The 18,676-nt window shown below is 41.3% G+C and overlaps 1 protein-coding gene across 5 annotated transcripts in view; it reads left to right on the forward strand.

Annotated features, from left to right (window-relative positions):
* AMBRA1 (autophagy and beclin 1 regulator 1) overlaps positions 1–18,676 on the forward strand; it is a 171,461-nt gene that overhangs the window by 45,232 nt on the left and 107,553 nt on the right. For 3 of the 5 annotated variants that reach the window (XM_054724711.1, XM_054724713.1, XM_054724714.1), the window contains one exon: positions 15,577–15,663. The exons of the other annotated variants lie outside the window; for them this stretch is intronic. In XM_054724711.1, coding sequence (XP_054580686.1) covers positions 15,577–15,663 — 87 coding nt within the window. The remainder of the gene's footprint in view (positions 1–15,576; positions 15,664–18,676) is intronic. 5 annotated transcript variants of the gene reach the window in all.

An 18,676-nucleotide genomic window follows, 5' to 3' on the forward strand; every position in this document is an offset into this window, starting at 1 on the left:
TATTTATTTAGAGTAGTGCTCTAAAGGGTGCGTTGGAGGTTTTGCTAAGACAATAACATCAGGTGTATGGAGTTTTGTTTTCATAATATATTTTGCTTATTGTAATTAGTCCCAGCTCAGTAGAACTGTGCAGGTAGCTTCCCGTCATCCTCTTGGGTTTGTTATATCTTTATGGGTAGTGGGAGACTCCAGTACATCCTTCTTGGGAGTAGTATTCCTGAAAACGTTTCCATGTGCACAAGTTTGGCTTTGGTGTGTGGGCCTGCTACGTTATCCCAGAGAGTGCAAAACAACCTTCAGGTATGTTTGTTTGGCCCTCATAAGGTTTCTAAAATTTCAGTTTTTCCCCACACAAATACAGATTTTTGGATTCTATTAGAAAACATGGAAGGATCTAGCTTGCACTCCCTGAAATAACAGTAAGCAGGAGTTGAGTAGTTATCCCTTTATTCAAGGCCTGGACTTTCTTTGTAACCTAGCCTGCACGGGGCTGACTTTGCTTAATTCCAATTTTGTGTTCGTTACCATTCCATTAGTTCAAGCAAAAAGTGTTGATGTTTATGTGTAAGCAAGAATCTCCTGGGTGCCCTATCATTTGGCTCCACCAGGGGGAGGCACTGGACATTGCAGTACTCTCTCCTGTACCGATTGCATCCTGCCTAATTCATCCACAAGGGGCTGTCCTCGTGCTGGAGGCTGACATGCTGACAGCCCCCTCAACGGAGAAGCTGCCTGACTTTTTAATAGCAACAATTAATAAACTCCTCCTCTGTTTCCAAAGAGGGAAAGTGGAGGTGCCAAGCTCTTTGCTGGCTAGGGTGCACTTTAGTGAGCAGATCTCTGTTATGTCAGGTTATGCAGCATGAAAGCAACCATCCTTTAATGATGAACTATGTGAAATAAAATATTAGAGAAGAATGCTTGCATCTCTCCCTGTGAGCAGAGTGTCTTGGACAGAGGGGTGGGTTCCAGTGAAAAGGATGCTTGATTTGAGTGTCACCTGCTAGAAAATGAAAAGTCAATTTAGAGCAGGAGTAGGAAATTGTAATGATAAAGGAATGAAAGACTGAAAGTATGGCCTTGTTATAGAAAGAGAATTGCAGCTTGTTAATAACATTGGGCCCCTTTTCCTTTGCTGCACCAGAGGGTTTGAGTGTCAAACTTTTTGTCCCTTTTACTTTTTCCTCCCCTACACATGTCCACATACATTTCTCAGTTTTCCTCTATCTCCCTGCTATCACCTTGGATCATTTTGCCTCAGCAAAATAGCTTATATTTATTTTCTTTGTTTTGATGGCAAATAAAACTCATTTGCATTTTTTTCTTTTCCTTTTGTTTTTCCTTTTTAATTTTAAGGAATATTATTCTAAAGCAAAAACATTAATAAAACCATAGGTCTATTCCAAGGTTTCTCAGTATCTTCTGTAACATTCCATTCAGAAGGTAGAAAACCACAAAGTCCTTCCTTGAGGATAGGTGTAGATGGAAAGTAATATTGCATTACTGCACTGTACAGAATACAAACTGTGAAGACAGAGAAACACAATTATTTAATTTCCCATTCCCCAGGTCACTTTTGTTGAAGAACTTCTCACTTAACATCCTAGGAACTATCTTGTTGAGATCTGCCACTGTGATCTACGAGTGATGAGCCTTTTCCAGTTAGGGTAATGATGTGATGCTGCCTTCATGTATCTGTGGGATAGCTTAAAGGACAAACCCTCAGTATCACAGATCATCTATTAGAGAAATTGTGCACATAATTATTTTTCTATCAAGATCCTCCAACTTAACAATTTTTAAGTAGCTAAAATATAATTGAGGTCACATGTGTACCATACCTGGAACTACACACAAACATACTCTATTCACAAATGTTTAGCTTTATAGCAACCTTGGGACAGTCAATGGCACAGTCACATTTTTAAAAATCAAGAGAAGTAAACACAACAGGGCTTTTGTATAATGGCAGAAAATTCTGTTCCTGGTAGTAGTCAGGAAATAATTGGCTAAAGAAATAGGTTCATGGAGAGGAATAATCAATCTAAGTAACAGAATAATAGGATACTTGAAAAAGTCATGCAAATCCTATCAGTCTATTATTTTACTTAGATAGTTTTTTATTCAAAAGTTTAAAAAAAAAAAACACCCTACCAAAAAAACAACCCAAGTTATTATTTCTTGTTTATTTTTTATTTTTTTACAGAGAGGAAGGGAGAGGGATAGAGAGTTAGAAACATCGATGAGAGAGAAACATCGATCAGCTGCCTCCTGCACACTCCCCACTGGGGATGTACCCGCAACCAAGGTACATGCCCTTGACTGGAATCGAACCTGGGACCCTTCAGTCCGCAGGCTGATGCTCTATCCACTGAGCCAAACCAGTTAGGGCTCTTGTTTCCGTAATTAAATATTTTACTCTAAAATTGGTGAAATCATGAGACTATCTAGAGAATTTTTTCTAATCGCAAGATTCTTTGCGATGGAGTAATTAATTAGTAAGTTCAAAGTGAACCCTGAATTGGATACAAAAATTTGTGAAACAATAAATATATTTCCCCAAATCTGAAGAACAGGAGATTTAAGGCAGATGGTAACATCAAGAAGAGCCAGTCAAATATTTAAATAACACCCTGAAAATGGTTCATAGCAAAACCTAATTTTCTATTAGCTTTCATCATATGGGTTAACCCTTTGCACTTACTTGCTTTTTTCTCGATTCCTTTATTCTACTCGGATTTAATTTTTTAAATACCCCAGATTTTACAAAGCGCGGCAGTAGAATAAAAAACTGGAGTTTCTTTTCATACAAACTTACTTATTTGGATTTTTTTTATATTTCAAATTATTGATACATTCAAAGAGTAATTTTAATCTCTATAATTTTTCATGGTGTGATATTTTTTGAAACATTCACCCACATGAAGACCTGGTTTACATTCACATGTTTCGCAAATATAAATCGTCTCTCTTCTTCCTCCTTTGATTTTTCTGTTAGAACAAACAACACAATCTTTGTGTTTTTTGTTAGGGTGAGGTGTGATTATATGGAGCTTTCCATCTAAACGTTGCTCTAAGTTACTGGATAATAATCTACCCCTGGAAGTTAGTGTACTGGTCTAACCTTTTTCACGTGACTGATGTGTCTTAGAAACAAATAGCCTTTGAAGATGCCATTGGTGAAGCTTAGGTGGTGGCATCAGTTGAGACGGCATTTACATTTTACTTGTCCTTTCATGCTAATGAAAACAAGAAAAGATACTGGAAAAATAGACAAAAATCCCCCCCCCCCCCGCCGCGGTGAAACTACGTGTCGAGTGTGGCTCGACATACGAGCTGCTACCGATGCTAACCGTGTCGAGTCACACTCGACATCCGAGTGCAAAAGGTTAAACTATTCAGTCAGAGAATAGATGGAGGTAGGGGTAGAGGTGCCTGGTTAGGCTGTATCAAGACAATTCCACTCTGATGTATCTACAAAAGGAAAATGACTTTTTGTGGCTTATCTTCATCAAGGCAGTCTAGTCCCCTCAACTCCATGTGTGCCTGGGAAAAGATAGTAAAAATACTTCCATAAGAGGGAAAGACTAACAGGAAACTACAAGCTCACTCTGGAGAGATGTGGTAATGTCATGGAAAAGGAGCACGACATGCTGATTTTAACAGATTTTTTTTTACTGGAGGAATTTATTTGTCATGTTTACACCATGGGAAGATTGGAGGTCCCTTCCCCCCAAAGATAATGCAGAAAAATTAAATTCATGAAAGGAAGTATAAAGTAGGCAAAAAATGGTATATATATTTTCAAAAATATGCAAAATAATCTCACTATGAAATGCCTTGATTTGCATGTGACATAGTACATATTTCATATTAACCAGATCCAGTTGCTCTGGTAAACTTCTATTACATATATTTTAAAATGTCTATTTTTAAAAAATAATCTTATTTTTAAGCTAGTTCATAAAACCTGTATTTGTGCACCCATGAATAAATGATTCTGCTTGGTATCTTCTTGGATTCAAGATGCTAAAAGATTAATAAAACTAATTTTTAAAAACTTCAAGTTACATATAATATATTTTAATAACAAATAATATATTCAAGTTTTCTCAATCACACTACTAAAAGTAACATTAATTTATTCTAGATTTCCAGATATAAATACCAGTCAATTGTTTGTTGGCTATTAAATCATAAGTAAATTATTCTGGGTCAGAGTATATGGAATGCCTTAACTTTTCTTAGTTCAAATCCTGTAAAGTACACAACCCTGCCCTTTTATTTGCTTTAAGCTGACATACTGACTTTGCAGTCTGTATTTTGTAAGAGAGCAGATAACTGTAGCTCAGAAGAAACCATATAATGTGGCATGGGCGATGACTTCAGTGGCACTATTCCATCTTTATTTGTCCAGACTGTTGCTTTCAGCCCTGCATTGAGGCCTCCTTCTGTATCAATTTCTAGTGTGTCACCAACCATTTCACAGTCCCAGGCTATACTCCACGGAGATCACAGCAGTAATAAAATATGGAAGGGCTGGTTTCTCTTCTTTCTGTTCTCCACCTACAATAGTAGCATCAAAACAGGACTGACAGGCACAGGCTTCTATCTTCTTCCTTTGGGTCTGTCTCCATTTGTTAATAAAAGGCAGACTTCCTTTCGAAGTTCAGTGAGCATGGCTTAGACATCTTCTGCAAGAGTCATATTCTGTAAGTGTGTAGATTTCCACAGAAAAGAACATTCTTTAGCCAATTTCCTATTGGCTACACCACCCTTTGTTTCTTGAATTGCTTCTTCCCAGTGTGAAGTCCCTAGATCAGTAATGCATGTATTGTGAAGATGGAAACATTCCTTGCTGAGTTTAACTTGAACTTTGTCACAAATGATTTCAGCCTCTTTTTTGTAATGGTATTTTGATTGTGAGGGCTTTACTACCTTTTCTACTTGCTGGGGCTATGTTAATGAGCTTGTTGTCCAGGTCAAAGAAAACAGGCTGCATGCCTAGCCCCACCCCAAAGGCTTGCCCGACAGCCGCGCATGCATAAGGCAGGCCCATGGACTACATTATTTTTTTGTGTGTGTAATTTAAAAACAAAACAAAACAAATTTACCCTCTTAACAATTTTTAAATGTACAGTATTATTAAGAATATGCATATAGTTGTACAACAGATTTCTAGAACTTTTGCTTTTTGCATTAGTGAAACACTGTATTCATTGAACAATTCATTTTCCTGCCCCTGTCCCCTGGCAACCACCATTCTGTTTTCTTTTTCTATGAGTTTGATTACTTTAGATATTTCATATAAGTGGAATTGTGCCTATGTCTTTTTGTGATTGGCTTATTTCACTTAGTATAATGTTCTCAAGGTTCATCTATGTTGTATCATAAGACAGGATTTTCTTTTTTTTGAGAGTGGAAGGGAGAGGGAGAGACAGAGAGAGAGAAACATCTATGTGAGAGAGACACATCGATTGGTTGCCTCCCGCATGTACCTGGCCTGCAACCTAGGTATGTGCCCTTGACTGGAATTGAACCCGGGACCCTTCAGTCCGCAGGCAGACGCTCTATCCACTGAGCCAAACCGGCAAGGGCTATACCACATTTTCTTTATTCATTCATCTGGCTCTATTGTGTAACCTTGGGCAGATTAAGCCTCTCTAAACCTCAACTTCCTCAGTTGTAAAATTGTGTATTTGGACCATCCCAGTTGCTCGGTTGGTTGGAGCATCATCTCATGTACCAAAAGGGCTGCAGGTTCGATTCCCAGGTGGGGTATATACCTGGGTTGTGGGTTCGATCCATGGTCTGGGTGCATATGGGGAAATTGAAGGGGCACAACCGATCAGTGTTTCTCTCTCACTTTTGTGATTCTTTCTCTCTCTCTCATCCTCCCCCCATGCCCTCTGTAAAGTCAATAAACATATACTTGGGTGAGGATTTTTTTTAAAGTGTGTGTGAGGATTAAATAAGTTAAACCTGCAGTTGCCAACCTTTCGGACCTCACAGACCACCAGTGGTCCGCGTACCACTTGGCGACTGCCAAGAAATGCATTCTCTTTTCTCCCTTTTTCCATTACTACTCTGCTAAAAAAAACACCAAACAAACAAAAACACACACACAACAATAATAAAGCCAAAACAGAAAATCTCTTATTTTGCCATGACATATTCCCTGCAGGTTATTTTCTTTCTTGTCTGTTAGTATCATTTTTTGGATGTCAGTCTCCATGGGGTATCTGAAATCTCACCATTTAAAATTGGAGTAAACTGAGTACATAAGAATGTGAGGTGCCTTGTAAACGGAGGATAACAAATGGCTATTGAGGTAGGGCTGGTACAGGTTACTTCCATTAGTCACTTACTGCAGACACTAAGGTTCTATTTTGGAAAGTTGAATAATACAAAGGTAGTTTGATCTATAACAAGGGAATGGAATATTATCTTCATTTTTCCTGCACTCCTTTGTAGTGATTTGTGCAAAAAAAAAAAAAAAATGGTCCTGCATCGTGATAAGGAAGGGAGCACAAATAGCTTTAATTTCCCAAATTCTAGGGCTACCTTCTGCATGCAGGGCAGAAGTGTTTCAGAAAGATGGAGAGCCTGATTGGGATAGAGAAGAAAGAGTAGCAAGTCTTTCTAAATTCACAGTTATCCTCTTGACCAATACCAAGATCTCATGCTTTGGACAGACAACTGTGAGCAAGTTTGCACTGAGTTTTATTATTCAAGGTCTGTTTCCAAATGTCTTGTTTGATGTTTTGCTTTGGTGGCCAAGGTTCCTTTGAGTGCAGCTGTGATTACTTTAGGCTTGTAAGCTAACTTCATGGACTTAGTTTCGCTGTTGTGACCAGCTCGAAAGTTCTACAAGAACAGGAACTATTTCCTTTATCTGTTGATGTATAGCAAACCACACAACAAAACTTAGTGACTTAAAAAAAACACCAGTTTATTATCTTTCATTGTTCTTTGGGTAGACTGGGCTCAGTTGGGAAGTTCTGTTGGTCTTGCTTGGGGTCTGTCTGGAGTTACAGTCATTTGGAGGTTCAGTTGGGACAATGAAGCCTTTTTCCCTCTTCATGTCTCAGGGCTTCCTTTCTTCATGTGGCCTCTCCAGCAGACTTTTTAACAATCCTCACCTGAGGATATTTTTTTCCATTGCTTTTTAGAGAGATTGGAAGGAAGGAAGGAAGGGGGAGAGAGAAAGAGAGAGAGAGATAGAAACACTTCAATGTGAGACACATCGATTGGTTACCTCCTGCATGTGCCCCTACCAGGGCCTGGGATCGAACCTGCATCCCAAGTATGTGCCCTTGATCGGAAATTGAACCTGCAACCCTTCAGTCCGCAGGCTGACACTTTAACCACTGGGCAAAACTGGTTAGGGCTATAAGGACTTTTTACACAGATATCCATTCAGCAGGCATCCAGATCTCTGAGATTATAACCATTAGTGCTAGTGAAAAGAACTTAATTTACTTTCTAATTATAGTAGAGGGGGGAAATGAATAAATACTTAGCATGCTGGGAATTAAATGGCTTCCAGGCTCCACAGAGTTAATCTTCTGGGTGGTATTGATTGACATGCTGGAGGATGTTAATGTGTGATTCTTTGGGGATATGATTCTTTGGGGAATGGGGGAGGAGAGTGGAAATTGCAGTTTCACTACTAATTGTACTTTAGGTGTCATTTATGACAATTTCATGTTGTCTAGACAGAGGGAAATGGTGGAGAAATTATTTCATGTCTGGAGTCAAATGCTGAGTCCAAATGGAATCAAGAAGGTTGCTGAAGTCAGGAACAGGCTGAAAGGGCAAGTAAACCCCCAGAGGTGAAGTAGTGAAAATCAGATGTCACTAAAAGAAGCTATTCAGAATGAACCCAGGTTATAAGAAAAGTGGGTGTACTCTGAGTTTTGTTTTAGCTCAAGGGCTAATAATGGGTTGTTTGGGGGTCTCAGCTGGAGATTGTCCTCTTGTCTATTTCTGTAGATTCTAGAAACCTCATTACTTGAACAGACATGAGCCAGGAAGGCTGCTGCTTTGCCTGTCCTATACAATAAAAGCCCAATATGCAAATTGTCCCCCTTGGGCGGTTGTTTGGGAGACCAGGAGATCAGGAGTTTGACAGTTCAACTTCTCGCTATGATGTGCGCTGACCACCAGGGGGCAGCACGGAACATGGCTGGCGTTGGTGATGCAGCACTGGCAGCGGGTGGCCGTGGAGGTGCTACTAGCCCTGATAGCGGGACCATGGTGGGATGGTGGAGCAGGTGAGCAGGCGGTACCAGGCCAAGGCAGGTGCGAGCAGGGGGCCCAGGTGCTGTCCAGGGCCCAGAGGTCAGCTGGGACCTGCCCTTCCATGCCAGACGCTCACGCTTTGATCGCAGGCCAGGCCTAGGGACCGCACCCATGCAGGAATTCGTGCACTGAGCCTTTAGTGGTTAATACCAGTAAATGCCCTAGGCCACTGCATTGCTTTTTTCTCATTCTTGTAAGGCTTCATTGACTAACTCTTTGCTTACCTGATGTTGGCTTTAAGGATTTGCTTCATATTACATAGTGTTTGCAATATACCAGGGTCAGTAGCCTGTCACTTAAGAGCAAATGTCCTTGGTTGAGGGTTTTTTCAATTTTAGGCCAGGAACATGAATGTGAAAAATAACCTAAGAGGGAATGTACAGGTTTGCTGTTACTGAACAACAAATGATTCTACCAAATGTATTCTTATTGAATTAGTGGGTCTAGAGATAGACTGTTTTGGAATGTCTGTTCTGAACAAAATTACCTGAGAATTCAGGATTATTGATTCTGTAAATCTCTTATTGATTGGGAGGGGGCAGTCAATCAGGATTCACTGCCTCTTAATTAAAGTCTAAACCTGTACATCACAGCTGCTGTTTGTGGGGGGATGTGCGCATGTGAGTATCAGAAATACCTGTGGAACTTGTCATTGATATACTTACTCAATCTTTAGTGAAAAGCCTCTGATCTAAATTCCTAGTTGGAAAAAAAAGTCTGTGGTCAGTGAGCAGACCATCCAATTCTCCCAGAGAAAATGGATTTGGAGGCAGAGTAAACATATCTATATAGATGACCTTGGACATTTGAGTTCAGATGCTGACAAAAGCGATTTTTTAAAATTATGGATTGAAGTTTCATAACTATAGTGCAATGTGTTGAGGATATAAAAGAGCTAAGCATACTACCAACCAATCATTTTACAGTTGATGAAAATAACTACCCACCAAACAGCAGAAGGTCAGATGTTCTCAGAAGGATCTGGCTGGCTTTTCAGACAAGATTTTTGTATAGCTAGATACACATTTGCACACTGCATAAGAATTATGTTTTCAGCTTCTTCCCTTTTGGTATGTGATTATGTTGTGCTCTGATGTTTTACCATCTATTGCTCATTACATAGAGGGGTACATTAATGTTTTGTAAAGATACTTTAAAGCAAGCATGTCAAACTTGCTGGTGGCCGCTAGTTTGACATGCTTGCTTTAAAGCTTTTCTGGTGTAGCACATTGTTTGTGCTTGATGATAGTAAAATAAGGCCAATCCACTCAGTGTGGGTTGTGAGTTCTTTCTGTAGTATATCTGGCTTTTTCCTGAGATTATTAGCCTTTTAGGAGTGCCACCTTGCCTTACCTTGCCTTGGTCTACCCACAGCAAGGGGCAGGGATTACCTGCCAGGCTCTGCTGGCAACTGCACCATGTGCTTACAAGTACACTCCTAGAAACTGGGGGGCCCTGCAGTGATCAGATGAGTACTTATCGTTGGATAACTTAAGTGATAATTGCCAGTGTGTGAAATGGGGAGGTTCTGATGCCTCCGCTTTAAAGCAGAGATGTCAATTTGAAAATCATAATAGAGGTGTCGTTTCAGAACACACAATTATTTTTTACAAAGAATTAGGGCTTGTCATTTCCCAGCCCAGGCATGCACCAAGGCAGAGATCTGGAGCTTTTAGAGCAGGATTCAGAAGTGAAGAAGGCAAGAGTGCATCCTGGTTTCCATGGCCTCCTGCTCCTTCGTCCCCCTGAAAACATTGCCCTCTTTCTCCTGTGGGGTCTCTTTTGGCAATACACTGTCCAGGAGTGTCAGTGGTAGTTTCCCAGGCAAGTAGCCAGCCTCTGACTTTATGATTTAACTAGAGGCCTGGTGCACAAATTCGTGCACGGTTGGGGTCCGGCCAGCCTGCCCCTATTGGGGCCAATTGGGTGGGCTGGCTGGGGGTGTGGGGGCGGGAGGTTGGCTGGCCAGCCCTGCCCCTGATTGGTGTGGGGGTGGGCCGACCGGGGGAGGGGCTGTGGGCAGTTGGCCGGCCAGCCCCACCCCACTCCAGGTTGAGGGGACAATTTGCATATTAGCCTTTTATTATATAGGACTAGAGGCCCAGTGCACAAAATTCGTGTACAAGGGGTGAAGCGGGGGAGAGGCTCAGCCCAGCCTGTGCCCTCTCATAGTTCAGGACTCCCTGGGGATTGGACCTAAGCTGGAACTCAGACATTCCTCTCGCAGTTCAGGACCCCTTGCTCCTTACTGCCCGCCTGCCTTGGAGGCGGGAGAAGCTCACGCCACCTCTGTTGTGCTCGCCGGGCTTGCTGCTCCTGGACCAGGACCCTGGGACTGGGCCTATCAGGGGAAGGCGCTGCCCCCATCACCCCGCTGCTGCTGCCACTGTGGGCCACCACGGCTGCCTGCCCTCGCTTGGCTTTCACAGCCACCATGGCTTTGTCCTGAAGGAGTTCCGGACATCCGGAAGACGTCTGGTCTATCCAGTCTAATTAGCATATCACCCTTTTATTAGTATAGATAGGATAAGCCACCCAGGGACCAGGCTGTGCTGTGTTATCAGGACAACTATGTCAGCACTTTAACCTTAAATGACCAAAGGGATAAAGGATGATATAAATAATTTCTGAAAATTATTTGTTCCTTCAGGAATTTCAGTGTGAGGTTTTGGACATCTAGCAACCTATGAAAGTCACAGGGTAATTGAGGGGCAATCAGATGTCTGCTTATTCTTCCAAATCTACTTGGACCTGTTGATTTATTATCTTAGGTATCTACTGGTCTTCTATTATGTGTTAATTAGGATGTGAATTTTATGAAGATAAAAAGGTGACTTGGACCCAGTACCTGCTTTCATGTAGCATGTGGTCCAGGAACAGAGATCAGATACAAGTAACTGCAGTAACAGGGTGACTCAAGAACAAGGTCTTTTAAGAGAGGTTTCAAAATGTAATGGAGTATTGGGGAGGAGAGGGTTAACTTCTGGCTGGCAGAGTCAGGTATTTGAGCTGTGAAGGATTTTTACAGGTAGAGAGGGGGAAGAACTTTCCAGAAAGAAGAAATGGCTAAGCAAAATACATAAATAGACAGTGAGGGTGTTTAGGTTAGCTAGAGCAATGGTTCCCAAAGTGTGGCCTGGGATCTCTTAAGTCAGAACTGAAATGCTGTTCTTTCTTTTTCACTTTTCATTCTTTCATGAGTGTTCAGTGGAGTTCTCTAGAGGCTACATGACCATGTAATGAGGTTATTAGTTGTTGGCTAATGAACTGTGTGTTTGTGTGTTAACATTTTTTGTTTTAATTTCAAATATAGTCAGTATCCTATATAATAAAAGCCTAATATGCTAAGTGTTCGGTCGTCCAGTCGGCTGTTCAACCAATCAAAGCGTAATATGCTAAATGATATGCTAAGGCCACTCAACTGCTGTGCACTGACCACCAGGGGACAGATGCTCTGACGGGTAGGTTAGCTTGCTGCTGGGGTCTGGCTGATTGGGACTGAGCGAGACGGGCTGGACGCACCCTGGAGCCCTTCCGCAGTCCCTCCCAGGCCCCAATTGTGCACTGGTGGGGTCCCTCAGCCTGGCCAGTGCCCTCTTGCAATCTGGGACCTCTCAGGGGATGTTGGGAGAGCCAGTTTTGGCCCAATCCCGCAGGCCAGGCTGAGGGACCCCACTGGTGCACGAATTCTTGCACCGGGCCTCTAGTTAGTAGATAAAACCCTATAAACAAAAGCTCTTCGGGGGGGTCCTCAATAATTTTTAAGACTGTTAATGGAGTTCTGAAACCAAAAACTTTAAAAACCACTGAGTTAGAGCATACAGTATATCCAGAAGGAATGAGAAATTTGGCTTTACAGCTTTGAGTGCCAAGCTGAGGAATTTGGATTTTATTTCCTACGTAGAGGGGTGCTATTAGTTTGGGTTAAGCTCCCCTGAACTGAAATAGCAGATGTCACCCAGACATCAAAGCCAGGCTGGGAAATTACTCAATATCATGGGCACCAGTGACATCTTAGCTTCTAGGTCAGTGATGGCGAACCTATGACACGCGGCCGCTGAGGTGGCCGCATGCCGAGGATGAAACATTTGCTCCTCCTGAGGATGAAACATTTGCGAAATAATGTTTTTTCCTCAAAGTGACACACTACCCGAGTTATGCTCAGTTTTTTGGCGAAGTTTGACACACCAAGCTCAAAAGGTTGCCCATCACTGTTCTAGGTGCAGGCTTTTCATTTTAGGTCACCGAGTTCTGGCAGTTATTTGTTTCCAGTGATTGGAAAAGATCTGAACATGTTTGTTGGCTTTAGGATATTGAAGGTTCTTTGCAAAAAGCTAACTGTAGGAGAGAAATCTCTTTCTTTGGCATTCCTAGGAGTTGTGATATTTACTCGTCTACTAACTCTATTTCTTTCTTTATTCAGCACCAATTGGAAAAGTATTTTTTATTCCTCAAGATGTTCTTGTGTTGTAGCTGTAGAGAATTTAATGTTTCATCAGTGCTATGTGGGGGTGAGAGGTATGTGCTAGTCATAGTAATTGGCTCTCCTGATTTCATGTATTAGCAGTTAAAATGTCACAAATATATGACTTGCCAGTCCACTGGATTGCTTGGGGAACAAATGGTGCCAACAGATCTGTAGTAAGTAGGCACAGGGGATGCATGTTCCAAAAGAACCTCATCAGGGTCTCCCCAGAGACAAAGCTTAACATTTTGATTTTACTCTGATTTAAAGAAGTCTTTTAGTTAAGCTGGAAGTTAGGGTGGGAAGTAGACTTTGCAGGATTATAAAATGGAATCATTAAAAATGAAATTATCTAATTCAACTCTTGTAGTTCAAGACTCTCCTTTATAGGATTCCTAAAAAGTCATCTCATCTCTCTTAATACTCTCACTCCTTGGCATAGTAAAGCGTCAGATTGGCTTTCTAACTTAGCAGGATCATTTTCTAGGCAGAAATACTTAAGGATAAATGTTGGTCACTCTGGAGGGTGCTCCTTGCCAAAGGGCTTCTGCTTCTTAAGCCGCCATTTATAGGATAACACAACAGGGCTCAGTGATGTTCAGGACTAAACTCCAGAGCCCTTTGGGATGGAAGAAGCTTCTGGGTGTTCCAGGGCTAATTTATTAGTAGTTAGTAAGTATTATTTATTTAAGATGGCATAAATGCCCTGAATACTGTTCTCATAATTTCACTTTTCTTTTTTTCTCCAGTCTATGTACCTCTCGTTACCCTTTCCTCTCACATTCTGTATTTCAGGACTCAAAGACATGCTGTTGTTTTATGTGCCCCTGTGAACGGAAAACAGTCCTGCTAATTAAACCGTGTCACACTATTATAAGAAGCATTCCAACTTCAAATACAGTAATTGTGGGGAGAAAAGTATGTCTTAGAATTGAAACACCATTTCTGTTGCTGTAAACAGTGATATCATTGAGGATTCAGGTTTTCAACCAGAGAGATGTATTTTATTTTTATTTATTTTAAAATATATTTTTATTGATTTTAGAGAGTGAGGAAGGGAGATGAAGAGAGAGATACATCAGTCGGTTGCCTCCTGCTCATCCCCTACTGGGGATTGAGCCTGAAACCCAGGCATGTGCCCTTACCTGGAATTGAACCAGTGACTTTTGATACATGGGTTGATGCTCAATCTACTGAGCCACACCTGCTGGGCAAGATATATTTTATTATTGTCTTCTTTTCCTCATCCTTAAATTGTATTCTCTCTTCACTGGTAGAATAGTTTAAAGCAGCAGTTGCCAATCGGTGGTCCGAGGACCACTGGTGGTCCATGAGGACCGAAAGGTTGGCGACCACTGGTTTAAAGTGTTTCAAGTGTGGGGATTATAGGCCTAGTCTAGGTAGGAAACATCATTTAACAGTTGGTTTTCCTGGGTGGGAAAGGTAGCAGGCCAGGTTGACAGGGCCTCTGCTGTACCTCTTCTCCAGGCTGTTAGAGGAAATGCTTCCACAAGCCAGTTGCTGGGATAAAGTGACCGCACATGACTATAGCTAAAGCCAGCTGGTTTTAATAACAATGAATTGAATTAACTCAATTGTAAAAGATTGGTAGCTGCTGTCCTTATTCTGCAGATCTGCTTTAAAGAATCTGGCAGGGAGCCAGAGACCTGTTCCCAGAGAGCAAAATGCTGCCTGAGAAGAGCAATGTGCATTTCTTGCTGAGACCATTTCCTTAGGAATGTGTCTCATGTCAGGAGCCTGATTGACTGCCAAGGCACATTTGAATTGGGAAACAGTGTGGCAGACATGGCAAACTGGGGGGCCCATGGCCATGTTTATCAGATGTGCTTTTAACTGGCCCGTGTTGTACAAAAAAGGGAAAACTGTTTTAGCTAAAATTTAACAGGAGATTTTATGCAAAAGTCCAGATTTCTGACTACTCTTAATAAATAGTCAGGTCCACCAGTACTGAGCCCACATTCTAGCTTGGATTCACAGTGGATACATACTCACTTTTACCTGTCTGGAGCCCAGAAGGTCCTGCACTATAGCATAGTGGTTTGAAGCATTTTGGAGTTGACAGACCTTCACTGGAGTCTTAGTGCTATCACTTAATAGCTGTGTGCCTCACAGCACAGTGTTCTCGTGTATATACAGTAATGCCTAACTTCCCAGGTGCTGGTGCTCTTTTACTCTTGAGTTACAGTTTTGAGATAGGTGGTTCAGGTGTTTGGGAAGTATTGCATCAAAAAGTGCTCAATAAAATATGTGTATCACATATGACCAGATGAACTTATGATTATATAATTAGCAATTTTTGTCAGTTGTTAAGAGAGTCCCAGACATTCTTTCTTACAAAAAAGAGTATGAGTGGAATAGATGAGTAGAAGATAAGGTGTTGTGGATTAGGATGAAATGGAGGTGCTGAACACCAAGATAACTGTTGGCACTACAGGATAATCTCTAGTATGCCTAATTTCCCCCTCATGTGTTGATCCTAATCTCCTATTTGTCACCTGGAGGTACTGCAAATAGAAATAAGATCATGTCTCTGAAGCACTTGTTCATTTCTCACTGAAGAGCAGTTCTACACAATACAGTGGCCATATCCAGTGTAGGAGCTCTGTAGCTCTTCACTTATTTATGTCTCTAAGTACTTAGCTTGCAGGAAGGGTGTGATCCCAGATAGCAGGTGTTAGCTAGCTGCAAAGGGGGATGTTATTTATCTTTCCCCCCATTTTCCTTAATGAATGACCTCTGAGTTGGTAATTGACAGGGATTATTGCCATTTTTTTAATCTCTGCTAGGAGGCTGCTGGAGTCTTCCCTCATTTCATTATCCCGTTATGATGGAGCAGGATCCAGAGAGCACCCAATTTACCCAGACCCAGCGAGGTAAGGCTGAAGTGAGAAATGGCACTAGGTGGGGGGGAGGGGCTGCCCTTGGGGTTGCCAATTGCTGGAAGCCCCATTTTGTGCCTCTCTGGTCCTGGTGCTCTTTTACTCTTGAGTTACAGTTTTGAGACAGGTGGTTCAGGTGATTGGGAAGTATTGCAGGTAAGTGAACAGAACCTCTGGTGACAGAGTTGTGACTGAGCTCTTATCCTTTGGGGCTCATTTCTGTGAATGTGGCACTAGAGGAGGAACCTGGGGAGGCCACTGGCAGAGTCACAGGATAGAATATATTTCTTCTCTTGGATCAGTGAGACTGTTGCCATTCAGATGGACAGCCAAAAGGGAAATAAAAGTATTTATTAATAGGGAAATTACCTATAAATTCAAACATAAAGGAATTCTTCTTGCTCTCATTTGAGAGAGTTTAGAATATCAGAAAGCAGAAATCAAGCTCATTTAGTTGTTGAATTTTTTGAGACTATCTGAAGGAAGAGATGACTGACAAATGGAACTAAATATAACAAGTTGGAACTTCATTAAATGCTTGACTTATACTGATTAGAAGACATTTTAAAAATTCTTGAAGAGATTAAAAAAATTTCAAATGAGTTGAAGACCCGCCTTAACCTGATACTGGTAACTGAGTGCCAAGTTTGGAGTGTTTGAATTGATGAACATTTATAGTGAGAAGCCCTTTGGGGTTGTCACAGCTGGACTTACTGATTGTTAATGATCTAAAGAAGGGATATCCTGCACTTAAGCAGTGCCAGAGCACATTGTGAGACTCTGCCAAAAGAAAAGTGTTTATAATGGTGGGGTTGGCAAGTTAATACAGGTCACATAAAGCTAAATGAGCTTTGCTCTAGTTTAAGAATTTCAAGTCAGTAAAACCTTTAGACCAAGTTGATTCCAGTGATATTGAATGACCTTGTTGTTGGCACAGTTATGTCATGATGCTGAGCATTCTTTCTGAGATACTAGTGAAAAGGTTCCCCATTATCCTCTTCCTTTGGAATGGCGAATTCAAGGATCAGGGAACATGGCGATTGATGACTTTAAAACAGGTAGACAGCTTAGATGATGCCTGAAGCAAGAACATTTATTTTAGTTCGTAATCATAATCAAAAGTAATAGCCCTAAATAAGAAAAGGAATATTTTCACATGAATCAAATACTCTGAAACACTGAGATAGAGAACTTCTTGTAGTTCTTTTAGGATAGCAGTGGGAATCTCATCCCCAGAACCTGACAGTTTACCAGTAATCCTTAAAGACCATAACTTGTCCTCCTTTCATGTTATTTGTTCCTATTCAGGGAAACAAATAACAGAAAGTATCATACTTTATAGTGTTGGTGTTTTCACATTTCCCCTTTGAACACAAAATAGGTGTTTTTAAAGGGGAAGGTTTTTTCCCTGAAGAAAACTTAAAGATTTATTAAAACATTTAAAATTTTTACTTGGAACACTTCAGAGTTTTATGGTTATCCAGCTCTTCAGTGGAAGGAGGATTGTTACCTCATTACTGATGGTTTCATTTCTTTTTTCTCTTAGATTCACCCTGTGCACAGTATGTATAGGCCAGAGCCTTTGTGAGACATCTCAGCATTCAGATCCTTAGCTGCCCTCTGGATACCCAAAAAGACAAGGATAGGGATGTATTTGTAGTTAATAATTGTGCCAAGAATCCTTTTTAAAAAATCGTTGATGCCTAGTTTTATAGCTTAGGGATTTTCTATATAATAAAAGGCTAATATGTAAATAGACCAAACGACCGGTCGCTATGACGCACACCACCAGGGGGCAGATGCTTACCACAGGAGCTGCCTCCTGGTGGTCAGTGGGCTCCCACAGGGGGAGCATTGCTCAGCCAGAAGCCAGAAGCAGGGCTCACGGCTGGCGAGTGCAGCAGTGGCGGGAGCCTCTCCTGCCTCTGCGGCAGTCGGACATCCCCTGAGGGCTCCTGGACTGTGAGAGAGCGCAGGTTGGACTGAGACACCCCCCCCACTCCCGTGCCCCCCCCGCCCCCCCGCCAAGTGCATGAATATCGTGCATCCAGCCTTTCGTAGTGAAATAAATGGTTGGGGTTACCTAGTGCTGAGATTGTGCCCCTGCACATGAAGTAACAGTCTTATTGTCAGCTTCAACATTATTTCTGCCACTATCACCAATAATATTTGCAAGATTTTCCCATTAGTTAGGATTGGTTATAAACGCAGGAATGAGTGTGCTTGTGGTCACTTTTCAGAATCAATTCCAAAAAAAAACAATCTTTATTCTCCTCTTGAAACTTTTTTACTTACTTTTCTAGTCTGATTGACTTGAGAATTTAGGCAATAATGGTTGATTTATGCTGGAAGGTTTTTTTTTTTTTTAATGTATTTGGTAGATATAGGAACAACTCAATAGTATTGACTTCTATTTGTTGAAAATAGAGGATTCTTGATTGATTTTTGCAAACTGCATAGGAACAGGCCCAAACAAATAATGAAAGTTCTACAAGTTAAGACTTTTAAGAAATGATTCTTGTGCTCTCATGATCTTGGCCAAAGCATCTGTTCATCCCATGCCCACCCACTGTATAAAGAAAGATGGCTATAGAAAGATGATTTGGACTCAGGTGCCAAATGCAGCATCTTGTTTCATAACATAGACATTTGAGTTCCAAAGATTGTCAGCTGGCCTGCTTGGGAATCCATTTGATGGTTGGCACAGGGCCACCACCTCTGATGACAGTTACTTGAAAAGCAGCCTCAGTTCCTATAGCAGTTGACTCCAGGATCTCCTTAGCCCTGAGTCAGTAGATTTATTGAAGATTTGCCCAGAGACTTTGCCAGGGGTAATGAAAGGTCAGGCGGCAAGATGTTTGTAAATACTTTTCCTACCATTTGGATATAACTCCTTTATTTCCATTCTTAATCAGTGTTTCCAGGTTTCCATTAAAAAAAAAATAGAGACATGCTTTTTTCCTTTTATATTTAAACATTATATAAGTTCAGGTCCTCAGTAATCCTC

The sequence above is a fragment of the Eptesicus fuscus genome, chromosome 13 (assembly GCF_027574615.1).
Source record: "Eptesicus fuscus isolate TK198812 chromosome 13, DD_ASM_mEF_20220401, whole genome shotgun sequence".
NCBI classification, from domain to species: domain Eukaryota; kingdom Metazoa; phylum Chordata; class Mammalia; order Chiroptera; family Vespertilionidae; genus Eptesicus; species Eptesicus fuscus.